This window comes from Prionailurus bengalensis, chromosome E2 (assembly GCF_016509475.1).
Source record: "Prionailurus bengalensis isolate Pbe53 chromosome E2, Fcat_Pben_1.1_paternal_pri, whole genome shotgun sequence".
Lineage (NCBI taxonomy): Eukaryota > Metazoa > Chordata > Mammalia > Carnivora > Felidae > Prionailurus > Prionailurus bengalensis.
In genome coordinates this window covers 12,042,082-12,068,812 of record NC_057352.1, presented here as the reverse complement: position 1 = coordinate 12,068,812, position 26,731 = coordinate 12,042,082, and the positions used below count along the sequence as shown (strand labels likewise).

General features: G+C 60.0%; 2 protein-coding genes across 2 annotated transcripts in view; both read left to right on the top strand.

Annotated features, from left to right (window-relative positions):
• Window positions 1-3,156: 3,156 nt before the first annotated feature.
• BCAM (basal cell adhesion molecule (Lutheran blood group)) lies at window positions 3,157-12,995 on the top strand. Its single transcript, XM_043598649.1, has 15 exons — window positions 3,157-3,300; window positions 5,333-5,454; window positions 6,049-6,277; window positions 6,369-6,439; window positions 6,661-6,757; window positions 6,849-7,031; window positions 7,500-7,636; window positions 8,005-8,161; window positions 10,176-10,291; window positions 10,398-10,539; window positions 10,731-10,867; window positions 11,052-11,196; window positions 11,300-11,444; window positions 12,283-12,400; window positions 12,517-12,995. Exons 1-15 carry the CDS (start codon window positions 3,219-3,221, stop codon window positions 12,520-12,522), a joined length of 1,887 nt encoding a protein of 628 aa, XP_043454584.1. The 5' UTR covers window positions 3,157-3,218; the 3' UTR covers window positions 12,523-12,995.
• A 6,371-nt stretch (window positions 12,996-19,366) lies between these two features.
• NECTIN2 (nectin cell adhesion molecule 2) overlaps window positions 19,367-26,731 on the top strand; it is a 31,343-nt gene continuing 23,978 nt past the window's right edge. Inside the window, 1 exon segment of the mRNA XM_043598644.1 lies at window positions 19,367-19,732. Within this exon segment, the coding sequence (XP_043454579.1) occupies window positions 19,636-19,732 (97 nt within the window). The 5' untranslated portion in view covers window positions 19,367-19,635.

Below are 26,731 nucleotides of genomic sequence, written 5' to 3'. Positions count from 1 at the left end.
TCCCATTTCGGCTCAGGTCACGATCTCAACAGTTTGTGAGTTCGAGCCCGGCAACCGTCTCTGCACTCACAGCACAGAGCCTGCTTGGGATTTCTCTCTCTCTCTCTCTCTCTCTCTCTCTCTTTCTCTCAAAAATAAATAAACATTTAAAAAATTAAATAACTAGGGGCGCCTGGGTGGCGCAGTCGGTTAAGCGTCCGACTTCAGCCAGGTCACGATTTCGCGGTCCGTGAGTTCGAGCCCCGCGTCGGGCTCTGGGCCGATGGCTCAGAGCCTGGAGCCTGTTTCCGATTCTGTGTCTCCCTCTCTCTCTGCCCCTCCCCCGTTCATGCTCTGTCTCTCTCTGTCCCAAAAATAAATAAACGTTGAAAAAAAAATTAAAAAAAAAATTAAATAACTATGCCACTGGATTTCCAAAGTGTGCCAATTTTTTTTTACTGTGCTTCAAATACATAGAAAAAAATAGTTATAAGAATAAATAAATAAATATGAAATGTGTACTATATACACATGAGACAGGAAGGATGGGACTGGGAAATTTGTTTATTCCATTCGTATTTACTCTGTTCCTCCTGCCAAGCACTGTTCTAGGCGCTGGAGATTCAGTGGTAAACAGAACAAAGTTTCGGTTCTCTTAGGGCTTATGTTCTACGCAAGACAAACAATAAAACATAAGCATGTTGCATCAGTGCTATGGAGGGAAAATATAGTAAGATAAGGGAAATGAAGAATGGCTGGGATAGCAGGCATTGCTATTTGAAATAAGACGGTCAAGGGAAACTGATGTTGGAGAAGAGCTCTGAAGCCAGTAAAGGAGGGAGCTGTGTGGACAAGAATGTCCCGGCAGAGGGAGGAGCAAGTGCAAAGGTCCTGAGGCCAGCACACGGCTGGCATCGGAGGAATGGCACGGCAGCAAAGTGGCCAGCGTGGCAAGAGCAGAGCTAGCAAAGGGGAAGAGAAAGAACGATGGGGTCAGGGAGGTACCAAGGATTGAGGACCTGGTGAGCCATGGAGTAGACTTTAGCTTTTACTTTGGGAGGAACCCTGGGATGATTCTGAGCGGAAGAGTGATGTGGGTTGACTCCCATTTTAACGGGATCCCTCCGGCTGTTTTGTGGGAAGAAACTGTAGGGGATGAGGGCAGATGACGTTAGGGTACCCGTTTCTGCAGGTCAGGTCTGTGAGGGACTGTGGCTAGTATTTATGCCTTCCCTCCCTCATTCACACTCCACACCTAGACCCTTGGCTGGTTGGATTCTTGAGGAAGATGGACTGATGAGAGGGTGCCTACTAGGGTCCAGCCCAAGCAACAGGGGCACGAGCCCTTGAAGGTGTATTTGTCCAGGAGTGAGTGTGAATTTTTTTTTTAATGTTTATTTATTTTTGAGAAAGAGAGAGACAGAGCACGAACGGGGGAAGGGCAGAGAAGAGACGGAAACACAGAACCTGAAGCAGGCTCCAGGCTGTCAGCACAGAGCTCAACACGGGGCTCAACACGGGACTTGGCACGGGGCTCGGCACGGGGCTCGAACCCACAAACCGCAAGATCTTGACCTGAGCCAAAGTCAGATGCTTAACCGACTGAGCCACCCAGGCACCCCATGTCCATGAGTGACTTTGTATCATGTGTCCTGCGGTGATCCAGTGAGCCCGTGTGCTCCTGCCTTTTGAGCCCTGCAAACCTTCCCTGAGCACCTGCTCTGTGTCTGGCCTTATGCTGGGGACACAGCAGTGACCAACAGAGACGGCCCCGGCCCTGCCCTCATGGATTTACAGTCCAGTGAGGGGACAGCTTAATCCCCAGAGTGGTGGTCATCTCCAGGATGACCCAGAGTGTGCAGGACTGGGGTGGGGGAGCCCAGGGGGCTGTGGGAGCCCTTGATCCAGCCAGGGAGCGGGGAGGGCATCCCGGAGGAGGCAATGGTGTGACTAATACTAAAGGGTCTCTTCTGCCGGTGTAACGGTTGCTCTCCTGTATCACCAAGGAAGAAAGTAGCACCTTGACCAGTCTGACCAACAACTCCCAAGCTGACCTGTAATTGAAGCCTTCCTTCCGTGTCTGATGGGCAATGGCATCTTACCAGTGACCACCCCCTCCCCCCCATTCTGACCAGTGTCCAGGGCTAGCTACTCCCTATATAACCAGTGACATTTCTCCGGCCCCCCAACCCCCACCCCCAGAGGATTTTGCCCCAGTCAGACCTGGCTTGTGAGAAGCTTTGGACAGTCTGATCTGTGACCCCCCCATCTGACCTGTGACCCTTCCAACCCACAGCTCTGCTCTTCGCTCCTCCCCTCAGGTGCCCTAGCCTGCTCCCCTCCCCCTCTCACCTGCTCCCTCCAGCCTAATTCTCCTGCCCTGCCCCCCAAGGTTGTGAGGGAGTGAAGGGGAGAGGAAGGGAGGAAGGAGGGTGGCATTCCTGGGATTCCCTGGAAGGGGAGAAGAGAGGGAGGGCCCTACGGAGCGGAGGAGAGCCCAGGAAAGAGCACCCCACAGCACTCGCTCTCCCCACCCCTCCCCCGCCATCATCACAGAGACCCGGGCTGACCTGAGGTTTGAAGGCCGTGAAATTTAAGAGATTGAACTGATGGGTTCCAGGCCACTGGTCAGACAGGAAAGCAGCCCCTAGCACGGGCTCCAGGGAAGAGCCTCACCAGGCACCCTGGAGGAAGCTGCTCTAGGCCACCGATCAGGCGGGGCACCGCTGGTTGTACTGGGAGAGGGGAGTGCAAGCCCCCGGTCATGCTGGGAACCACCGGTTACCCTGGGAGAGGCCAGTGCAGGCCACTCACTGGTCGTGCGGGGTCAGCTGGGTAAAATCAACTGGGCAAGCCCCGGTCACCTGCCGTGATGACCCCTGGTCCGAATTAGGGGGGATGGCGGCCGCAGCGGGGTGGTGAGGTCACAGCCCAAGACACTGGTTAGACTGGTCGGTCAGGCCACCGCCGCGGGCACCGGTCAGCCTGAGCCAGGCAGCCCAGAGCTTGGGGGCAGAGGGAGCCCCGCTCCGGGCCCGGGGCCGGGCGCTGGGAGGTCCGCTCCGGGCAGTGGGAGGTCTTGGCGGGGCGCCCGGGTTTGAGGGGGGGGGGGACCCAAGGGGGGGCTCGGGAGGGCGGGGCGGGGCGGGGCTGCCAGGGGCGGGGCCTGATCGCTCCCAGCCCCGCGGCCGCCGGAGCCGCAGCCCGGGCAATCGCCGCCCGCTGCCGCCGCCGCGAACATGGAGCCCCCGGACGCCCGGGCCGGGGCGCGCAGGGCCCCCAGGCTGCTGGTGCTCGCGCTCCTGCTGGGGGCGCACCCAGGTACGGCCGGGGCAGAGAGCAGGGAGCCGCTGGGGGCGGCCCCTGGGGACCCCGGGAAAGGGAAGGGGGAAGGGGATCTCCTCGACCCCAGGAAGCCAAAGGTGGGAGTCCCGGGGAGGAGGGATACGGGAGCACGAGGGATACCCTTCCCAACGAGCGAGCTGGGGACGGCCCGGCAGAGGGGCTGGGCAGACGCCGGCAGGCAGCGGGTTAGTCACCACCTGAGAAGCCAGCCCCCTCCGCGCTCGGGACCAAGGAGCGAAGGGGCCCTCAGCCCCTGGAATCGGAGTCCCGGGACTCCTGCTTCCTCAGACCCAAAGGTCCAGGCCTCCGGTGGCCGGAGTGGCTTCCCCAGGACACAGGAGACCAAAACCCCAGGGCTTCCCTCTGAAAGGTTCTCAAGTTTTGCGAGGGTCGGGGACCTTCCAGCTGGATCGCAGGGAACCACATGCGTTTGAGGCTTCCCCGGATCTGGACTCAGAGCCAGGCTCTAAAGAACTCCCCTCCCTCGCGGAAGGGCTGGAGCGCTGGCCCTGGGCAGTGACGGCGGAACAGTGTTTCCGAGTGACCGTGCCCTCTTCCTGGGGCCCAGATAAATCCACACACCTGCGTGGTGGTGGGATGGGGAGGAGGCCTTGAGGGGCTGGCAGCCAGGGACAGAGAGATCTCTCCATCCTCCTGCTGTCTGTTGCTCAGACTAGCCCCAGGCACCAGCCTGGCCCCACACCCCTCCCCTGGGACAGGCCTGGGCCAGAGGTGGGTGCCTGGGAATCCAGGCCCCTGGCACAAGCATGGCAAATAGTGGGTCCCCAGGGGCAGGGCTGGGTCAAGCTGGGCGGGGAAGGAAAGGGAGGTTCTCAGAAGTGAGAGCTGATGCCAGGATGCCAGCCCAGAGGGTGAGAGAGCATAGTTTCCCCAATGGGAACAGCTCTGTCTGCCAGGATCCTGGGACAGGAGTCCAGCCGCCCCCACTCCCGCTCCCTTCTCCCTCAGGACCCGCCATCCTGGGCCTCCCGCTCGCCTAATCGGAGGGGACACACCTTATCCCCTTCCCTGCTCGGCAAAGAGGCAGAGGGGCCAAGGGGTGGGTAGGGGGATCTGGTGCCAGGCCGGGCAGGTCTGGGCCAGCCTGTCCCTCCCACATTCCTGAAACCTGCCCAGCCCTGTCCCCCCTGACCGCCCCCACACACCCATTGTGCCTCAGCTGCAGCCCCGGCCCCCGACTCCTGACAGAGACCCAGGGGCTGAGAGAGACGGAGACAGACTGTCAGGCTGACAGAGAGGCAGAGACTGTGGGACTAGAGATGGAGACCCAGAGTGAGAGACACAGAGGCCTGGCGACGTGCCAGGCCCTGCGCAGGGTGCTGGAGGCCAAGGGATGAGCCAGAGCTGGCCCTGCCCTTGGGGGGCGGCTGGTCTAGTGGAAAGCACAAGGACAGGTGCGGTCTTACCCCAGGAGGATTGGATAGAAGCAGCCAGGGCCCTGTGTGGCCCGGGGGAGGAGCCCGTAGTCCTGTGGAGAGAGATGGAGACAAATGCTGATGGGAGGGAGGAGGGGCTGGGGTCCTGGACCCTGGGTCTGAGGGAGGAGGGCACTGGGAACCAGGACTCCTGCGTCTGAGGGAGGAGGGCACTGGGAGCCAGGACTCCTGCGTCTGAGGGAGGAGGGCACTGGGAGCCAGGACTCCTGGGTCTGAGGGAGGAGGGCACTGGGAGCCAGGACTCCTGGGTCTGAGGGAGGAGGGCACTGGGAGCCAGGACTCCTGGGTCTGAGGGAGGAGGGCACTGGGAGCCAGGACTCCTGGGTCTGAGGGAGGAGAGCACTGGGAGCCAGGACTCCTGGGTCTGAGGGAGGAGGGCACTGGGAGCCAGGACTCCTGGGTCTGAGGGAGGAGGGCACTGGGACCCAGGACTCCTGGGTCTGAGGGAGGAGGGCACTGGGACCCAGGACTCCTGGGTCTGGGGGAGGAGGGGCTCTGTCTGGAGGGCTGTCCCCAACAGAGGCAGAAAGAGCTCAGTGGCTCTCCTGTAGGTGCCCAGGCCGAGGTCCACCTATCCGTGCCTTCCCTGGTGGAGGTGATGAAAGGGGAGCCCGTCGCCCTGAACTGCACCCCCCAGGGGGCCCACGACCATTTTGTGCTGGAATGGTTCCTGGTGAGTGCTGCAGGCTGGGGGCCAGAGGGTGGCCAAGGGGCCTGGGGGTCAGGGCACCACAGGGCTGCAAACGTGCATTCCCTCCTCAGAGCCCAGAGGACCTAAGGGCTCCATCCAGCTGCCTTTCCATTTTACAGATGGGGAAATTGAGACCCCGCCAGGGGGAGGACACTCCAAGGTCCCCTGGTGTCTGGGCACAGCTGAGACTAGAAAGAAGACGCCCCGTTCAGAGCGCAGGCTCCAGAGAGAGACCGTTCAGAGACAGACAAGGAGATAGCGGGAGACCCCAGGGGTGCAGGACTAGAAGGAGAGAGGAAAAAAGAGGAGATAAGAGGCAGAGACACAGGGCTGGAGGGGGAGACAGAGAGAGGAAGAGAGATAAGAACGGAGTGTGATGCAGAACAAGGGACCTGGACCTGGGGAGAGGAAACCCACACGCAGGCCAGGGAACAGGGGACCGGAGGGAGGTGACAAGAGGAGGCAGGTGACCCAGAGAGCAGCAGATGGCAAAGGTCGCGGAGAGAGATAAAGAGACTCTGGGGGAGGCAGGCCAGGCGGCCTGGAGCTGAGCCCCGCCCCCCCGGCCGCCCGCAGACAGACCGCTCTGGGGTCCGCCACCGCCTGGCCTCGGCCGAGCTGCAGGGCTCCGAGCTGCAGGGCACGGTGCACGACTCTCGGGGCCGCAGCCCCCCGTACCAGCTGGACGCCCGGGGGCGCCTGGTGCTGACCGAGGCCCAGGTGGGCGACGAGCAGAACTACGTGTGCGTGGTGAAGGCGGGTGCGGCGGGCAGCGCCGAGGCCACCACGCGGCTCCACATGTTCGGTGAGTGTCTGCGGCACCCCCCCCCCCCCGGAAGGGGCGGGTGGGCGAGAGCCCAGGAGAGGGGCTCCTGACCCGACCGTCTCCCCCACAGCAAAACCAGAGGCCACCGAGGTCTCCCCCAACAAAGGGATCCTGTCTGTGGTGGATGACTTTGCCCAGGAGGTACCTCGGGCTGGACCTCAATTCCAGGGTCGGGGGCCGGGGGGCCGGGGGTGAGGGGGCTGGGAGGTGGGGGAGGTTTGCACTCCTGCATCCTGGGGAGGAGAGGGCTGGGGAACCCAGACTCCTGTGTCCGGAGCGAGAATTCCCCAGGAAAGAGGGCCCCCTCCCCGCCCCCCTGCCACCGACCTCAGGGCCCAGGGCCACGCCTGTGTCTGCCTTAGATCGCCACCTGCAACAGCCGGAACGGGAACCCGGCCCCCCAGATCACGTGGTACCGGAACGGGCAGCGGCTGGAGGTGCCCATGGAGGTGAACTCAGGTGAGCGGGCGCGGGAGCCCAGCTGGACGCGGGACGGCGCCGGGTGGTGGCGGGGGCCTGGCTGACCCGCCGCCTCCTCCCCCTCTGCCAGCCGGCTACATGACCAGCCGCACGGTGCGGGAGGCCTCGGGCCTGCAGTCTCTCACCAGCACCCTCTACCTGCGGCTCCACAAGGCCGACCGGGACGCCAGCTTCCATTGCTCCGTGCGCTACCACCTGCCCGCGGGCCAGCACGGCCGCCTGGACAGCCCTGCCTTCCGCCTCACCCTGCACTGTGAGTCCAGGCTGGTCCCCACCTCCCCGGCCGCGGCCCCCTCACCTCCCTGAGGCCTGGCCCCGCAAGCCCTCCAGGCACCCCCCCCCCCCCCCCCGACCTCCGACCACCTCGAGCGCCCGGAGGCCCACAGAGCCTCGCACCCGAACCACGCCCCGCCCTCTCACACCAGCTCGGGGTCCCGGAATCCCGCACGGACCTGTCGCCCACGCCGACCTCTGACCCTTGACCTGCACTCTCAGCTCAGCCCCACCTCTGACCTCTCTGGTCGCCGATCTCAGAATAAGCGGGAACCTGAGCTATGACAGATGTGACCTCTACCCTTTGACCGACCGCAGCCTTCCCCTTGGCTGGGGCCTGACCTCTCTCCCCTAACCCCGCCCTTGCCTTTTACCCTTGACCTGACCTACCCTCGACCCTGACCGTGAGTCTGCCCTGACCCGTCTTCCCCTTTGCCCTTTCTCTCAGATCCCACGGAGCACGTGCATTTCTGGGTGGACAGCCCCTCCACCACCGAGGGCTGGGTACGCGAGGGGGACTCCGTCCAGCTGTTTTGCCGGGGGGACGGCAGCCCCAACCCGGAATACACATTCTTCCGCCTTCAGGTGACTCACCCCGTCGTTCCTTTGGAAGTCGTGGCCCCTGACCTCTGTGACATATTGGCCCCCGCCAACTTCTGACCTTTCACCTGGGTGGCCCCCGGCTTAGCGAGGCGCCTGCCTGTTGACCCAGGAGCTCACGGGACCTCTGAGCCCTGACTTGAGAGAGTCCTAACTCAGCTCGATACCCAGCCGGGGTGGCCCCTGGCCTGGCAGGGCCTCTGCCCCCTTGCTTGAGTGGGCTCTGATCTAGCACGATGCTAACCCGGTGACCCCTGACTCTGACCCGGTTGACCCCGACCCAGCATGACCCCCGCCCCCACCCCCGGACCAGGGCGGCTCCTGAGCCGGGTTCCTCATCCCTGGTCACCCAGGACAAGCAGGAGGACGTGCTGAAAACAAATCTTGAGGGGAACTTGACCCTGGAGGGGGTTCAGCGGGGCCAGAGCGGGACCTACGGCTGCAGGGTGGAGGACTACGACGCTGCTGAGGACGCGGAGCTCTCCAAAACCCTGGAGCTGCGCGTGGCCTGTGAGCGTCCCGGGGGGACGGGCAGGGGGACCCCGGCACCAGCGGCCTCCTCGCCCTCACCCCCACACAGCCCCGCCGGCAACCCTTTCCACTTCTGGGGTCCTCGTCCTGGTCTGGATGGTCCCCTCTGCCCCCTGGGTGCCTGCCCCAGCCCCAGCCCCCTCCAGTCTCCCATACGAAGCGGCCAGAGAGCTCACTCCAAAGCACACACCTGATATCCCTCCACTCTGAACCTGCCGTGGCTCCCGAGTGCCCCGACCCACCCCGGCCTTCAAGGCCCACCTGGCTGGCCGCGCCTTTGGCTGACCCATCTCCCCAGCAAGGCAGTCTCCTCATCCCAGCCGAGCTCCTCTCGTCGTTTCCAGGTTAACACCCCTGCTTTCTACCATCCACTTTCCAGCCTTCTAGAAAGCCTTCTGAGTCTCCTTGCACCTGAGCGCTGTGCAAAGGCCCTGCTCCTCCTTGGCCCTCCTTCTGCCTCCTTTCCTGGGGCTAGACCCCGTGACCAGGGTTGGGGAGACATCTATGGACGAGACAGCCCAGCCCCCACCTTCACAGAGATCTCGGTCAAGTAGGGGAGACAGGTGGTGAATGCTGAACAAGGTGCTTTGAGTAGCGATGGAGCCCCTATAGGGACTGACGCAGAGTGAGGGGATGAGGGACTGGCCAGGCGAGCGGGGACTGTTCTAGATGGAGGATGGTGCAGGCTCCGTCTGTCTCCGTCCCCAGGAAGCAGATTCGGATTCAGAGGGCTGCAGGCAGGAGGTTTATGGGAAGCGCCTTGGGATCCCCACCGACGGAGGCTGGAGTGGAGGCTGGGGAGGGCACGGAAGCAGGACTGGGCAGAGGCAGAAGATTGGTCTCAGTTGTAGTCTAAAGGTCTCAGTCGGCCCTGCAGGGTGCTGGGGAAGCCCCACTCGGGGGTAAGGGAGCTGGGCCTTTATAACCCCACACCAACCGGGCATTGCACGTGGCCTGCCCGAGGAAGGGGGCATGACCTTGAGCGAGGGGCTCTCCGCAGCTGAGGCAGTTCCCAGAGAGGGCTGACAGCTGAGGGCTGACAGCTGACATCCTTCTCAACAGCTGGGGGAGGACAAATCCTTCAGCGCTAGAGGGGAAATCTCAGTGTCCGCCACCGGGGGGGGGGGGGGGGGGGGGGACAGAGAGGCCTCCCTGAGAAGGGGCCGTTTGGGAAAACCAAAGAATGGGATCAGAAACTCGAAGAGCCGGAAGAGGAGCTCCCAGGCCGGGGGAACAGCAGGTGCGAAGGCCCCGAGGCAGGACCCAACATGGCATACTGGAGAGAAACCAAGAGAGTAGGGTAGCTGGTGTTTGGGACAAAGGGTGGGGGTGGGGGTGGGGGCGTGCGGTGAGAAGTGAGGTTGAGGAGGTAGGTAGAGGTCAGACCAAGCAGGATCCTGGGGGCTTTATCAAAGAATTTGGCCTCTATATACTGGGTAACCACTGCGAGATTTCACACGGAGGGCAGGGCTGACGGGTGTGTGCTTCGAAAAGATCCGTCTGGCAGCTCAGGGGAGGAAGCCTGGCCAGCGGGGACACCGGCGAGGAGGTGGCTGCAAGGTGGTCCGGGCAGTCGGACCCGGACGTCAGAGACGGACAGAAGTGGGAAGGTCCATTTTGAAGGCAGGGCAGACAGGGGCTCGATGAAAAGATGGGTAGAGGGGTTTGGGTGGTCAATCCGAGAAGGAACACCTTGCCACCCCCCCCCCCACCGGTCATGCATTAACTGTGGGCCCAGTCATCGGCTCTGGAAGAAGGTGGCTGAGATGGGGCCTGTGTTTTGGAGTTAGATGTGGGCTCGAGGCTTGGCCTGGATGGGAGCCTGGAAAGTCCGTGGAGAGAGAGAGAAAAAACAAGGAGAAACACCTGACAAGCTCTTCTTCTGGTTGTGCACTCACGTCTGCGCCCCCCACCCCCACCCAGTCGCCCTAGAGAGCCCCTAAGCCGAGTGGGTGAGGGTCTGGGGAAGGTGACAGTCTGTCCCCCCCTCCAGACCTGGACCCCCTTGAGCTCAGCACCAGGGAGGAACTTTCCTTACCCTTGGGCAACAGCACAGCCGTGAACTGTTCCGTGCAAGGTCTGCCCACGCCTGCCCTGCGCTGGACCAAGGTGAGAGAGAGGAGCCCTGCGGCCTGGGGACCCTCAGCCTGCACCCTCTCCCGTCTCTCGACCCCTCCCTCACACCCGCCTGGCCGCCTCCTCCCCTCCCTGCCAGGACTCAATCCCCCTGGGGAACGGCCCCACGCTCTCTCTGAGCTCCATCACCTTCGATTCTGCGGGCACCTACATCTGTGAGGCCTCCATGCCCACCGTCCCCCTCCTCAGCCGCGCCCAGAGCTTCAAGCTGCTGGTCCAAGGTTCGGGATGGGGCAGTTTTGGTGGGGGACAGCGGGCGGGCGGCTGTGGGGGTGGGGGAGCAGGACAAACGAGACGGGTCCACGGCTGGTACCTCTGTCTTCTGTTCCTGTCCCCTCTGTCCTTCTCTTTCTCTCCCCCTCCTTCCCCTTCTCCGATGGGCCTCCCGCTCTCCCCCCACCGCCACCCACAGGGCCACCAGAATTAAGGGCAGAAGAGACCCAGCCCAGGAGTGAGGGCAGCTGGAGGGAAGGAGATGAAGTCAGGCTGGTCTGCTCTGCCCGCGGCTACCCGGAGCCCAAACTCAGCTGGAGCCAACTGGGGGGCAGTGTAAGGGACCTTCCCCCCCATCCCGAGCCCTGCGGGACCCAGGCGCCCTCCCCCCAACCCCCTTGGGGAATCCTGCCCTCTCGCCGATCGTGGCCAGCCACTCCCCGGGGGACTGGCCGTCTTCACCTCTGCCCTCACCCGAGCCCTTGAGCCCACGGGCCGGGGCTGACCCAAGCCTCCACAGCCAGCAGAGCCGGCCCCCGGAGGGCAGGGCTGGGTGAGCAGCTCCCTGACCCTGAAGGTGACCAGTGCCCTGAGCAGAGACGGGGTCTCCTGTGAGGCCTCCAACCCCCACGGGAACGCCCTGCACGTGTTTCACTTCGGCTCTGGTGAGGAACTTGGTGTGTGGGGGGGGGTGTGCACAGGACCCTGGAGGGGGGACAGACAGAGCACCGCTGGCTGACCCCCTCCTCCTCCGTCCTGTCCCTGCAGTGGCGCCCCAGACTTCCCAGGCCGGAGTGGCTGTCATGGCCGTGGCCGTCAGCGTGGGCCTCCTGCTCCTTGTCGTTGCTGCCTTTTATTGCATGAGACGCAAGGGTCGCCCCGGCTGCTGCCGGCAGGGAGAAAAGGGGGCTCCGTGAGTGGCCTGCAACCCTGCAATTGACTTCTGTGACCCGACCCCACCCCTGCACCCGACTCTGACTTCGCCTCCAACCTGAACCCCGAACCCAGCCCACGTGGCCAGCCTCAGCTCCCTCCTGTCCTCAACCCCAGACCCAAACACATCCCCGGCCCTGACCCCAACCCCGACCCGCATCTCATAGTCAACCCCAGACCCCGAACACATGCCCAGACGGCCCCAACCCCACACCCGGTTTGTAGCCAACCTCAACCTCTCCAACCCTCAGCGCCAGTCCCCGCCACACCCCTAACCTCACTCTGAAGCCCAGTGTCTTCCTCAACTGCATCTCTGGCCCCTCCCCTCCATGCTTCCCTCGTTCCCATCCCCCCCCCTTTTTTTTAAGTTTATTTGTTTTGAGAGAGAGAGATTGTGAGCAGGGGAGGGGCAGAGAGAGAGGGATAAAGAGAATCCCCAGCAGGCTCCGCACTGTCAGTGCAGAGCCCGACACGGGGCTCGATCTCACGAACCACGGGGCTCACGACCTGAGCTGAAACCAAGACTGAGTCGCTTAACCGACCTGGTTCCCAGGCTCCCCACCTCATTCCCATTCCTAACTGATTTCGTCTCTATCTAACCTCTCCTGAGCCTGAGCTCACGGCCACCCTCCGCTCCAATCCGTAGCCACCTCCAGACCCATCTCCAACTCCTACGGCGTCCTGCCCACCCGTCCCTAACCCCAAAGCCTTTACCACCCCCCCCACCCCATCCCCCAAGGCCATCCCAACCGGAAGAGCCCCATCCTCAGTCCTTCCCCCAGGCATGACCGCCTCCAACGTGCCCTCTCCTCTCCCAGGCCACCTGGGGAGCCGGAGCTGAGCCACTCAGGGTCGGAGCGGCCTGAGCAGACAGGTCTTCTCACAGGAGGCGCCTCTGGAGGAGCCAGGCATGGCAGCGGGGGCTTCGGAGATGAGGTGGGTGAGGGCCTGGGCACCCTGATGGTGGCGGGGGGAGCTGCGGGGGAGGGGGGGAGGGGTGGAACGGCCCTCGTGAGCACAGGCGCAGGCTGACCTCTCTACCTCGTCCCCAGTGCTGAGCCCAAGGGCCTCCGGGAGGCTGCACCAGACCCGACATCAGAGAATCAGCGTCAGAGAACCAGGCCTGCTCACGCCTCCGCCCGCCCCCACCTTCCCACTTCTCCCCGGCCCTCCCTTCCCTTCCTTCCTCTGCTGGCTGGGCAGGGACCTACAGCAGCCACTGCTGCGGGGAGGGAGGGAGGGGCGGTGGGGAGGAGGGGACCTTCCTCCAGGGAATGTGACTCTCAGGCCCCAGAATAGCTCCTGGACCCAAGCCCGGGACCTGGCCCGGGACAGGACGAGGCTCCGAGGCTCCAAGGCTCTGAGGGTCGGCCGGCTCGGGCGAGTTTTACCTCCCGCCCCCGTTACCGGTCCCCCACCCCACCTGACGTCCTACTGCGTAGTCCGACACTGGATCCGGGCCCCTGCCCCCACCCCAGCTCCCATCATCTGTGGACACTGGAGTCCGGAATAAATGCTGTCTGTCACATCACGCCAGGCTGTGGGCAGAGCCTCCTGTGGGGGACGAGACGGGAAGGGGGCGCAGGTGACACTCCCTGCCCCCACCCTCCTTGCAAGACCTGGGAGAAGTCTGATGTCACGGAGAAAGAATAAGAAAGAGGGTGGAAGAGTGAGGCGCCAAGGGTTCAGAGGGCGCTGAGAACCGGCGCCCTCTTGGAGGATGGGGTGCTCTTCCCATAAGGAAAATTCTCAAATCTGTCTTGCAGAGCCCAAGGGAATTGAAGCTGCAGGATGGGGGGGGGGAGCTGTGGAGGGGATGGCATTAGGGTGGAGCCGCGCCCTCGGTGGTGGGGGGAGGCATGGTGTTTGCAACGGAGGGTTCCCTAGGGAAGGAGGGGTGGCTTAGAGGAACCCACAGAAGGGTTTCCGGGGCAGAGAAGAGAGATAGCAAAAACAGTGAGGCCGGTTAGACTCCCTGAGGCTAAGGAAGAGCGATTTGAGAGAGAGATGGAAAGAAGGGGAGGTGGGGAAGGGGGTGGACCGCAGAAGCTCAGAGGAGATAAGAGCGAGACAGAGATCTGGGGAGAGAGAGGCAGAGACGGACAAACAGGGACAAGGAGAGCCAGAGAACTGGGACCCAAAGACAAGTACCGTCAGAAAGGGAAAGAAAACAAGGCCGAAAGGAGCAGCTGAGAAGCAGCGGGAGGGGGGTGGGAGATGGGTATGTGTGACCTTGGCCGAGGGGCCACCTCCCGGAGCCCATCAAATGGAGATCAGTCACATCTGGCCAGTGGAGGGCCACCATAAGGCATGCGCATGCCGGGAGGTCTCTGCCCTCTGGCCTCCAGTCTCGGGCAAGTGGTTCTGCTTCTCTGTCCTCAGTTTGCTCATCCACAAAATGGACAAAGTGGGGTCCATCACCGTGGGAAACTGGCAAGCTGCTATGGGAGTCTCCTGGTAGGCGACCGAGCAGCACGCCCGGGGTCCCCCGGTACAGAAGAGCTCACCGGCCTAATTAAGATGCTCAGATCCCACTGTTTATTGAATCAGCTTAAAACAAATGAGAGAAGCTGGAGAGAAGAGGTAGGTTAACCCACTTAGATCAGGGCACGAGTGACCAAAGGTCCCCACCACCTGAGTTCTGGGACACACACAGCTCTGAAATCGTGTCTCACGGCATGGCTCTGATGCTCACGGTGGAGGGTGAACCCGGGGGTTCTGCACCCAAAAGGGTGTCAGGGCCACGTGGGGGCAAACGCCCCCAGCCACGACTGTAGCTGTTTGAAAACCTGCTTGCTTGCCAGCCCATGGCTTTTACCTCTGTGGCTTGGGCACAGGCGTCAGGGAACAAAGCTGGGGGTCACCAACAAGAAGCGCCTATGGACACACAGACACTTGGGGCTGCCTCGACCCTTCCATCCTTCCCATCTATATTGAAATCATTTTTGTGCAGGTTTCTTATTTTCTTTAAGTCGGCTCCCACGCCCAAGGTGGGGCTTGAACTCACCACCCTGAGATCAAGAGTTGCGAGTTCTACCAACTGAGCCAGCCAGACGCCCCTATGTTCAATCCAAACTGTCACTGCAGACCTTGATAACAGGGCTTGAGCTCACCAACCGTGAGATTATGACTTGAGCCGAAATCAAGAGTGGACGCTCAACTGACTGAGCCATCCCCCCTGGCGCCCCTGTGAGTCGCCTCTTCAGTTCCATCCTTTGCTTCATCACCTATCTGTCTCCTTATTTGTGCGGTTTTCTTGTTTTCTATATGGCAGAAGTGAATATTTAAAAAAAAAAATACAGCAGAAACATATAGAGGGTTATAGACTAGTTGAGAGAATTTGATAACCATGCAAAGTGTTTCTACAAAGCCTGTCACAGAGTATGTTTTCGGTATGTGTTTATTATTAGTATCATCATCCGAGGAAAATGGAGGGAAAGAGAGAAAAGCAAAATAGGGTCCTTTGGTCCAGGGAAGAGACCAGGTGGAGAGAGAGAGAGACCACTGTAAGAACCGACATTGGTCAGGAGGGATCTGGGGAGCTGGGGAGAGGGTGAGCAGATGGCTAGGGGGAGGGAAGAGAGGGGACCCCAGGGAGGAAGGGGGTGCTCAGCACCTGGTCCTTGAGTTAATGAGAGGAGGGTCCCAGCCCTCCTCCCTGGAAGACATACATTTGCATAAGGTCCCTCATCTGTCTGGCCTCCCAGGCAATTTGCATACAGATGGCAGCCTGTGCCCTCAGCCTGACCCCCCCCACCTTGGACAAGGGTCTGGGGGAAGGGGCAAGAGGGATCTCCTGCAGGATCTGGGGCTCCGGGAAGTAAAAGCAAGTTTGCAGTAAACTACCCTTGTTTACAACCTTCTGTGGCTTCCTATTGCTCTCAAGTGCATGAACCGCCCTTCACCCGGCATTTAGGACCTAAGATGTTGCCCCTCACACACAGCCCACCCCTCCCTCTCTCACACATGCCCCTGCCTTGTGTCTTCATGACTTTACTATTCCTGGAATGCCCTTCCCGGTTTCCCCCATTGTCATAAAGCTTGCCTGTCCTTCAAAGCCTGGGCATCTGGAAGGATTCTGAAAAGTTTTCACTCCCCTTTTCCTGCCCTGGCAACTTTACAGGAATCTGTGCCTTTTTTGGGCTCCCATAGCTTTTATTAGTAAGGATATGTTTGGCTGCAAACGACCAAAAAAAAAAAAAAAAAAAAAAAAGGAAGTAAAAAATTCGTGTAAATGAAAAGGGAAATTATTCACTCGTAATAACCAGGCTGACTATCTTCAGGCATAGCTGGATCCAGGGGCTCAAATAGTCTCATCAGAAAGCTGTCCTGGGGTGCTTGGGTGGCTCAGTCAGTTAAGCATCTGGCTTTTTTTCTTTTTTTCCCCCAGTTTATTTATTTATTTTGAAAGAGAGAGAGAGAGTGGGAGGGGCAGAGAGAGAGAGAATCCCAAACTGGTTCTGAGCTCTCACTCTCAGCAAGGAACCCAATGTGGGGCTCGGTCTCATGAACTGAACCATGAGATCATGACCTGAACTGAAGTCAAGAGTCAGTCACTTGGGGCACCTGGGTGGCGCAGTCGGTTAAGCGTCCGACTTCAGCCAGGTCACGATCTCGCGGTCCGTGAGTTCGAGCCCCGCGTCGGGCTCTGGGCTGATGGCTCAGAGCCTGGAGCCTGCTTCCGATTCTGTGTCTCCCTCTCTCTCTGCCCCTCCCCCGTTCATGCTCTGTCTCTCTCTGTCTCAAAAATAAATAAACGTTAAGAAAAAAATTAAAAAAAAAAAAAAAAGTCAGTCACTTAACTGACGGAGCCATCCAAGTACTCCAAGCATCTGACTCTTGATCTCAGCTCAAGTCCTGATCTCATCGGCGCCCTGAACTCAAGCCCTATGTCGGGGTGTGAAGCCTACTTAAAAAAAATAATAATAATAAAATAAAATAAAACAAAACATAACAAAATAAAATAAAAGTCTTATCAAAAAAATTGTGTTCCTTTACTATTAATTCAAGAGGAAGTCTCAGGGCTAATTCCCATTGGACAGGAATGGGCTCCACCCCCACCTTTGAACCAATCCCAGTGGCCAAGGGATCAATTGCACTGATTGGCCAGGACAGGATCAGGCTCCCTCTGAACCAAAAAGACTGAGTGTAGGGGACGCCCTATAGGAAAACTTGGTAGTAGGGTAGTAGACTGTTGGAAGAAGAAAAAGAGGTTACAGGTTGCCAGGCAGGTAAATATTTGGCACCAACTTCAAAGCTCTATCAGAAAGACCTTGGCCTTGTGCCTATACCTCCCGGAGGCTATGGCTCTTCAGCGCAGTGCCACGGGACTTCTCGGCACTGAAAGTTGACTTGACTCCTCAGGCATGAGACCCACCCAGGCATTTGTCAATCAACATGGCAGTGCGCAGCCTCATGTATGTCCCCTTCCGCCTGTGAAGGGGCGTTAAAGTCCAGCTTACCTTCCTGGGGCTTCCCTCCTGGGCTCAAACATACCCAACAAAGACCAGCCAGAAAGAAAAGCTGAGCTCACTCACTGACAGGGCCAGAAAAGAGCAGGTGCTGCGGGCCCTTCCTGGAAGAAATCTCCCTGGGGACTGGGTATTTTGTTGAAGGGAGACAGGGGAGTGGGGACAGGGGCAAGGATATTACAGAGCAAATTAGTGGCAAAGCCCTCACTAAAAGCCAGAGATCCTGACCCTCTAGGCTGGCTCCAGACTGGGGAGAGGCCAGAGAGATCACATTTACTACCCACATGTGTCCAGCTGGGCTCATACCAGGCTTGTGCCAAGCCTGAGATACATGCTGTCTGAAGGACATGTAGGGTAGAGAGGATAAAAGCGCGGACTGCCTGGGTTCAAATCCCTGCTTGCTACTTCCTTGCTGGGTGGCTTGGGGCCAATGGCCACCCTGTGCTCGGTGCACTTTTCAGTCAGATGGGGATCACGACGGTGTCTCCTCCGTGGGATTCTTGCGAGGAATTAACTAAGATATGTCAGATCTGGATTTGCCATTAAAAAATATATATTTAATTGAGAGAGAGAGAGAGAGAGAGAGAGAGAGAGTGAAAGCAGGGGAGGGGCAGAGAGAGGGAGACAGAATCTGAAGCAGGCTCCAGGCTCTGAGCTGTCAGCACAGAGCGCAACGTGGGGCTCCAGCTCGGGAACCGCAAGATCACGACCTGAGCGGAAGTCGGACGCTTAACCGACTGAGCCACCCAGGCGCCCCTGGATTTGACATTTTGTAACTTTGTTGGGCCATGTCACTTTCATCTCTCTGTGCCTCAGTTTCCTTATCACATAGGGTCAGGTGTGGGTTATTTGAGATAATATACTGCACTTAAATGTGCACGTGGCACACAGTAAGTGCTAAATACGGTTATTAATAGTCTCATTACCAAGAGAAGGCAGGTCAGTAAGAGTCTCCCCTACTCGAGACCTCGCCCTTTGGGGAGGAAAGCTGGGGCGTGTGCTGTGGGGAAGGAGGGCAAGTCTAGGGGCTCCTCTTGGTGGGGACAAGAAGGTCTCAAGCATCTGCGCCCAGCTGATCGGCGACACCCTCACCCTAGAGGAAATGGAAAGGAGGGATTTCAGGGGCTCAGTGGCATCCCCTCCCTCAGCCTCCCGCTTCCCGCCCTCACCCTGCCACACTGGGCGGCCTCACCAGCTCCCCCGGTCAGCCCTAGGAATGTGAAGAGGTAGGTGGGGGTGGGGAGGAGCGGGAGCCGCCGGGGAGAGACAAAGGGGCCGAGTCAGAGCGAGAGACACAAAGACGCGAGGAGGCTGGGAAGATAGAAGTGGGACAAGGACAAGGGGAGGGACCGGCGGAATCTGGAGGCCCGACCCTAGCCCAGCCCCGCAGGGCTAGCAGAGCGCGGGGGGCCGGTCTGTGCTGCCCCCTGGCGGGAGGCCGCGGTCACGGGGAGGTAGGAACCGAATACAGGAGAGGACAGGGGGGTTGGCGGGGAGCGAGAGCCACAGAGAACAGAGGCAGGAACAGAGACGTCGAGAGAGACAGAAACAAGAAGGCACATCGAGACACAGGGACAGAGTCAAAGGGATGGAAAGAGACGCGGGGAGCAAGTGACACAGGAACGGTGTTAGAAAGACAAAGAGCAGCAACACCAGAGACACAAAGCGACTCCGACACGTGCGGACTCCAGAGGCAGAGAAATAAAGGGACGAAGGAGATCCAAAGATTGTGAGAGACATAAAGCCAGAGGCACAGGGAGGCAAAGAGAAATCTGGAAAGGAATGGCGCAGCGACGCCCAGAGTCCGGGGCAGAGCTTAGAAAGACACAGGATAAACCGAGACGCACCCAGTAGCGAGACAGGCACTGGGCGAGGGGCAAGAACTAGGAAAGTCTCCTGGCGGGCATGGGAGGGTGGGCTGGGGGGGTGGTTTCAGCTTGGGGGCGGGGCTCCAGGAGGGGGAGGGCCTATGAGAACCCACGTGCCTCACGCAGGTGTGACGGCGCCTCAGCTACAGCTGAAGAGGCGGGGACAGAACTTCGCGCGGGGCTGAGACCAGGCGGGACCGAGTTCCCGGGAAGAGGCCGGACCCACTGCCAGTAGAGCGGGTGGGCGGGGCCGTCGCGGAGGCGTGGCTTCAGGGGGGCGGAGACCGCTGTAAACTCTGGAGAGGGCGTGACCGAATCTCAACCAGCCGCCCGGAGACGGGGGCGGGGCGCGAGCGGTCTCCTGGAGGGCAAAAGGGGTGGGGTTTGAGCTCCAGGGGAGGCGGAGATTGAATTCTGGGGGAGGGGCAACATCGAATTCTGGGGAGAGGCAGGTGTAAAGCCCTGGGAGGGGGCGGGCGCAGAGTGCTGGGCGGGGCGGGAATAAAATCCCGGGGAGGACCAGCGTGGAATCTCAGAGAGGGCGGGACGGCGTGAGCGAGTGCGGCCGGAGCCCAAGGTCGGCTCCGCGGGGGGGGAGGGAAGGGGTGGGTCCTGTGACGTCAGCGAGTCCGAGCTGCCAGAGAGAAGCCTGGGGCCGGGGGCGCCGAGCGGGGAGAGCCCGGCCCCGAGAGCAGAGCCGCGGGAGCAGAGCGGGCGGGAACCGGCCGGGAGCCGGAGCCCCTCAGGCACCTGCTCGACCGCCCAGCCGATCGGCGCTCACGGAGTGGCCCGCAGGCCCCCGCCCGGGCCCAGTCCCACCCCGGGCCCCCCCATGGCCCGGGCCGCAGCCCTCTCGCCGTCGAGATCGTCGCCGACGCTGCCACTCCTGCCGCCGCTGCTGCTGCTGCTGCTGCTGCTCCGGGAAACCGGTGAGAAACCGCAGACGCCCACCCTCCGCGCGGACCCAACCCCTTCCCCACCTTCCGAGTGGGGAAAGACCGAGCACCCTCCCCGCTCTACCCCCAGTTCACCGAGCCCCCTCCCTCGAGCCCCCTTCCCGGCCGGCCGCACCGACTCCGACCCTTATCTCTCGGCAGCCCTCTCCCCCCGCCCACCACCACCCTTCTTAATCCCAACTCTCCATCCATCCTACACCGGACTTCTCGGTTATCCCCTCCCCCTTCCTCAGACTCTAACACCAAAAGGGTTAAATCTGAGCCTTCGCGCCCCCCACCCCACCCCGCACTGAGCTGTCAACCCGGATCTGAGGTTCCATCTCCGCTTCCCCGCTCAGGCATGTGGGGAATTTCTCCCCCCCGCTCCCCAGCAGGAGGGTCGCGACGAGGAGACAAGGCCATCCCCCATTTTCCTTCTCCCAGGGTTGGGCGTTTGAGGCCTTGGGAGAACTGAGGGCAGGGGGCCAGATGTCCAGGCTCTCCAGAGGGGCTGGAGGGCTGGGACTTCGTGTTCCTGGGAGGGCCAAGGATGAGAGTTCCGGCGACCTGGGGAAGGGCCTGAGGACTCCAACCTGGGGCCTCAGGGAGCTGTAGGTTCTTGGGACCCAGGAAACAAGGGGCTGGGGCCTGGCTCCTGGGACCCAGACAACTTAGGGGCTCGGGGTCTGAGTCCCAAGTAGAATGAAGGCTAGGGGCTATGTGTCCTGGGGTCCTGGTCGAATTGGGGGCAGGAAGGGCTCAAACCTGGGTTCCAGATTGTGAGCAGGGGGCTGTGGCTCCTGGGTCCCAGGTAAAACAGGGGGTGAGGGGGGAGGCGGAAGAGGCCCTATCTCCTGGGTTTCAGATTTAATTGTAGGCATTGGAATGTCTCCTGAGATCCAGATGTAAATGCGGGCGGGGCACTCGGTTCTTGGCTTCTAGATGTAATCAAGGGCAGGAGGCTCTCTCTGGAAGCTGGCGCTCGGTGGGCTGTGTCCCCTGAAGAAAGAAGACGCTTCCCTTTCCTTGTGAGCCGTCGGCTGGGACGTCCCTGGGGAAGTTTTACCGGTTTCACTTTAGCTGAACCCCGGCAGGGAGGGGCGGGAGCTCTCCCCGGCTCCCGGTTCCGGACTCCCAGGTTTCGGGACCTTATCTTTCCTCCGGTCGCGCCCTTGGAGCCGCCGCGGGGTGGGGGGGTGGGGGGGGGGACGCGAGGAGCCGCCGCCCTAATCCCCCGCCCCTCCCTCTGCTCTGCCCACCGACTCCCTCCCAGTCCCCTCAACCCCTCTGAGGGAGGGCGCAGCTCTCAGAGGAGGGAGAGGCTGGGACGAACAGGTGAAGAAGGTTCTGGCCCCGCCCCCTTGCAGGTGACTGGGCTCTTTATTCCCAGCTAGAAACTCTGGACACTGGAGTTTCCCAAGGGTTTGCCCAGGAAGTGTAGGCGGGAGCAGGGGGTGGGGTGGGGGGGTGTCTTGCGAGAACCCTGAACCCTGGCTATCCCTCTGACCTCATTTGCCCCAGCTTGTCGCTGATTTGTATCCCAAGCCTTGACTCCGAGTTGGATACTGCCTCTCCCTTGGTGTCAGAGATAGGGACATGAGGTCAGGACCTGCCGCTTGTGAGAAACGCTCAGAACCCACCTGACCTTGAGCCAGGCTTTGACTTGACTCGTGATCTCATGGAGAATTCTAGATCGCCCTAGGAGACAGGTCCTCTGTTCCTATTTCCATTTCGCAGATGGGGACACGGAGGCTTCGAAAGGGCAAGCCACATTCCCGGGGTCCACAGCCAGTCCCCAGAAAGCCAGGCGTCAGACTTCAGAGCCTTCCTGGGCTCTGCTCCATCAGGTGCCCCTGAGGCTCCATTTCCTCCTTTGTAAAACAGAGACAGTAACCCTTTCCCTCTAGGGCCAGTGGGAGGGTTCAGAGGCCTCACTGAGCCCGTGTGAAAGCCCTTAGCACCTGGGGAGGGGGCCTTCCGCCCTCCTGACCCCTCATCTCTGTGCCTTTGCTTCCCACCTTTTCTCCCTCCCCTCTTTTCTCTCTTCCTCTGTCTCTCCCTCCTTCCCCCACTTTCTCTCCACCTCCTACCCTCTTCATTTCTCGCCTCTCTCTGCTTCTCTGGCTCTCTCCTCTCACAGAGCTCCTTCTTTCTGTCTTTCCTTGCCATCCATCTCTCTCTTTACCTGCCTCTGGCTCCTCTGCCTCCCCCCTCCTCGGCCCCTGGGGGACCGAGGGCTCTCCACCTGGGCCCCCTGCTGGGTCGCCTCCTCTCCAGTCCTCCCTAGCTTTCTTGGCTCTTCCCTGTCAGTCAGCCTGTAGTGGAGGGGGATGGGAGGAGAGGGCCTGCTGTCTCTTCTCATTAGGGAAGGGGGACTGGGCAGCGAGGTGGGGAGGGGAGCGGGGAAGGGATTCACAGACAGGGAGGGAGATACAGGGCTGGGGACGGAAGGCGGAAGGCGACGGAGAATGCGTCAGAAACAAATCTAGGGATGGGGTCAGGGACAAACCCTAGATTGGAACCGAGAGAGATGGCGGGGGGCGGGGGGGGGAGGATGAAATGTGGCCCACGAGGGTGGGACAGAAAGATGCTGAGATGGGGCCAGAAAGGTGGAGGAGGGGGAGGGAGCTGGACAGACGCACCAGGATAAAGGCAGGAACAGCCTAAGGAGAGAGATTTAGAGCCTTGATGAGGGACTGGGAGCCCAGAAGCCCCCAGCCATCAGTGACGAGGTGCCAGGACCCAGGGAGGTCAGGGCACAGGCCAGTCTCAAGAAGACCAGCAGTATGTGGGGGGGCGCAGGGAGTGGTGGACACAGAAAGGACAGGGAGTTAAGGCACACCGGCCAGCTCCCCCGCCCCGCCAGGGACACTGTTACATTTTTAATGTCCCAACCATGCTGAGAAATGGAGGAGGAGGGGGAGGAGAAGAGAGACCCAGGGAGATGGCCCAGGCATAGACAAAGGGTATCAGAGATGCGGAGAGGCAGGCAGAGATGGGGAGACCCAGGAGGCAGGGAGGTCCCAGGGTCAGAGACATACAGCCCGTGAGAGATAGACACCAGAGACATAGACCGTGAGAGACAGACACCAGAAACCCCGAGAGTTTAGAGACCCCAGGAGATAAAGCAGGGAGCCGAATTCCAGAGACTAGGAGACCCACGCCCAGAAAGACGGGCCTCTCAGGTGTCAGACATAGAGGAAAGAGAATATGAGAACAGCTAAGGATGTGGGCCGTCTTCTTGGGCCAGTGAAAATGTTCCGGGATGGACTGCCATGAGGGAGGCACAGATCTGGGAATATACTAACGCCACTGAACTGTGCGCTTTGAATGGGCGGATTGGATGGTATGGGAATTATATCTCAATAAAGCCGTTAGAGGGGCACCTGGGTGGCTCACTCGGTTACGCATCCAACTCTTGATTTCAGCTCAGGTCGTGATCTCACAGTTCGTGGGATCAATCCCCGCATTAGGCTTTGTGCTGACAGCAAGGAGCCTGCTTGGGATTCTCTCTCTCTCTCTCTCTCTCTCTCTCTCTCTCTCTTTCAAAATAAATAAATCAACTTAAAAAAAAAATAAAGCTGTTAGAGAGAGAATATGACAGACACAGAAAGCAGAAAGTCTGAGAGAGACAAAGGCAGAAACCAGAGAGCCGGGGAGTTGAAGACATGTAGGGACAGACTCAGGGCCCAGGAACCAGATGCAGAGAGAGATCAAGGCCTGCGGGGGCGGGGGGGGGGGGGGGTTGGGCAGAGTCTCGGGGATGGAAACATTTTGGGGTAAATGTGGACTGGGCAGAGCGGTCAGAGCTTCTGTCTGAGGGGCTCGGCCAGGGAGGGCAGTCCTAGAGATCCAGCACCAGAAACATCAGACCCCACAGTGGGGGTCCTGGGTCCTTCCGGGGTGGGGGGGTGTGTGTGGCTGCTGCAGAAAGGCAGGGAGGTCTCAGCCTGGGGAGGGAGTAATAACCACCCTCTGAGAGATGGTTGGGGGAGACAGGGAGGCAGGTGCAGAAAGCCAGGCACAGAGAGCCCCATCTCCAGGCCACCGCTGCTGCGGCTCGCCTCTCCCCACCCCAGACCGGCTCCCGGATGTCCGCTGCGGGGGTGGGCACTGTGATTAATGCAATTAATTAATTAGCAAGGTGGCTGAGGCAGCAGCCGAGGCCAGCACTCCTAGCACGCCGGCCTTCAAGGGCCTGCTCGAGTCCTGCCGCACCCGACAGGGCAGGTCACAGTGTTTATGGGTCTCAGGAGCCAGCCAGGCAGGAGCCCGGGAGTCAGGGCCCCCAGCCCCCTACTCGAAGTCACCATGGCACCCTCCTCTCTGCCTGGATCTTCCAACCCCGGATCTCAGGGTCTCAGGCTATGTGTCTCTGTCTTTCTCAGTTTTCTCCTGGGCTCATGCGATGCCCCGGGCAGCCCCCACTCCGCCACCAGAAAGCCTGCAGGCCCAGGCCATAGGGACAGGAAGCGTGTCTGGGGACCCAGCTGATGCCTCATGAAGCTGTCACCAGTCTGCCTTGCTGAGGGAAGCCGAGGGAGGCCCGTGTTCCCATGGCCAGACTCTCCCCCATCGTGGTACCAGCCACGTCCCAGCCAAGGTCAGGGCACAGGCACGCTCCCAACAGCGCGCTGGGCACCAGGGTCCTAATTTCAGGCCAGCCGTCCTCCTGGCTTCGGTTCCCCAGGCTCCATCTAAGACACAGAGTGTCTGGGCACCAGCCCACCCCTGTGCCCCTGACTCTCAGAGCCTGTGGGCCTCACGTCCCAGCCATTCCCTGCTGAACTTGCCGCCACGTCCGGTTGATCCTTCTTCCTCACAGCCCCCCCCCCCCCCCCCCCCCCCCCCCCCCCCCCCCCCCCCCCCCCCCCCCCCCCCCCCCCCCCCCCGCGTCCCTGCCCCATCCCATTCCGAGGGTTCTTCCAGAAGGCACAAACCTAACCCTGTTCCTCCCCCTGGGTACAACTCTCCCTGGCTTCCCAGCACCCTCAGGCAAAAGCCCAAACTTTTTTTTTTCTTTTCTTTTTAAATTTAATTAACTTTGTTAAAATTTACGTCCAGGTTCATTAGCATAGAGTGCGACAGTGCTTTCAGGAGTAGATGCCTTAGTGCCCCTCCCCCATTTAGCCCATCCCCCCTCCCACAACCCCTCCCGGAGCCCTCCCTTTGTTCTCCATATTTAAGCCTCGTATGTTTTGTCCCCTCCCTGTTTTTTATATTATTTTTGTTTCCCTTCCCTTATGCTCATCTGTTTTGTCTCTTCAAGTCCTCATAGGAGTGACGTCCTATGATTTGTGTCTTTCTCTGACTGACTAATTTCACTTGGCATAATACCCTCCAGTTCCATCCACGTAGTTGCAAATGGCAAGATTTCATTCTTTTTGATTGCCGAGTAATACTCCCTTGTATCTATAGACCACATCTTCTTTATCCGTTCATCCATCGATGGGCATTTGGGCTCTTTCCATCCTTTGGCTCTTGTCGATAGTGCTGCCATAAACATGGGGGTGCATGTGTCCCTTCAAAACAGCACACCTGTATCCCGTGGATAAATGCCTAGTCGTGCAATTGCTGGGTCCTAGGGTAGTTCTATTTTTACTTTTTTGAGGGACCTCCATACTGCTTTCCAGAGTGGCCGCACCAGTTTGCATTCCCACCAAACATCTTTTTTAATGTTTATTTTTGAGAGAGAGAGACAGAGAGAGAGAACAAGCCGGGAAGGGGCAGAGACAGAGATAGAGAATCCCAAGCAGGCTCTGTGTGGAGCGCGATGCGGGGCTCGAACCCACAAACCATGGGATTATGACCGGAGCGGAAACCAAGAGTCAGATATTTAGCCGACCGAGCCACCCAGGGGCCCCCAAAGCGCAAACTCTTAATGGAGCCTCTGCCCGTGTATCTAGTGCACAGCCGATTCCCCAGCTTCACCTCATTCGTTCATCCATCATGTTTCTGGAGCTCCTACAGTGTGCCAGGCACCATTGTAGGCTCTGGAGATACATTAGTCAGCAAAGACCCCTCCCCCTGGGCACCGATGTTCTAGTGGGGGAGATACATCAGGTGCTTTGAGGGAAATGAAGCGGGGTCGAGGCAGTTTTTATTACCGTTACGGCGCTCAGGGGGTCTTTGCCTAGCTGAGCAAAGACCTGAACGAAACGAGGGAGGGAGCCATGGGGACATGTGGGGAAGAAGCATTTCAGGATGCGGGAACAAGTACAAAGGCCCTGAGGTCGTCTGGGGGAACAGTGGGGAAGCCAGTGTGGTCAGAGCAGGGTGAGCCAAGGGGAGAGGGTGGGGGATGAGGCTGGAAAGAGGATCAGTGCAGATCGTGCGGGGCCTTGAGAGTTTCTTTTCTGAGTGAGGAGGGCCGCCGGAGGGCTCTGAGCCGGGAGGAGGGACCTATTGGCTGTGTTTGGGAACAGACCGTGAGGGCAACTGCAGTCCTCCGTGCGGGCAGGTACCAGTGAATTAGGAGCTCAGATGTGGTCTGTTGGTGGGTATATTTTGTAGATGGAGCCGACAGGGCTTCCTGATGGACCGCGTGCGGGGGTAGAGGACGAGGGGCGACGTTTAGGTGGAAACACCCCTAACCCCACAGGGGCTGAACCATCCTGTTCATCCATTCAGAATTAGAAACAGATTGGGGGAACTTCCAGAGGCCCCTGGGTGGCTCCGTCGGTTAAACGTCCGACTGGTGGTCTCGGCTCAGGTCGTGATCTCGAGGTTCGTGAGTTCGAGCCCCGTGCCGGGCTCTGTGCTGACAGCGCGGAGCCTGCTTGGGATTCTCCATCTCTCTCTCTCTCTCTCTCTCTCAAAATAAATAAACATTAAAAAAAAAAAAAACAGAATGGGGAACTTCAGGCCATGGGATTTTAGAACCTCATTCATTCAGAGAATATTGAGTGTCCACCAGGAGCCGACCGCTGTCGCAGATACTGAGGGCATACGCTTGTGGGCCTAACTGGGCATGGAAGTCACGAACGTCCAGGC

What these genes read in the sequence shown, in the direction of transcription:
- BCAM (XM_043598649.1), top strand. Translation starts at nt 3,219, where the DNA reads ATGGAGCCCCCGGACGCCCGGGCCGGGGCGCGCAGGGCCCCCAGGCTG. An exon ending in CTTCCGCCTCACCCTGCACT is followed by an intron (nt 7,032 to 7,499) that starts GTGAGTCCAGGC and finishes CCTTTCTCTCAG; the next exon opens with ATCCCACGGAGCACGTGCAT. An exon ending in GGAGCCAACTGGGGGGCAGT is followed by an intron (nt 10,868 to 11,051) that starts GTAAGGGACCTT and finishes AAGCCTCCACAG; the next exon opens with CCAGCAGAGCCGGCCCCCGG.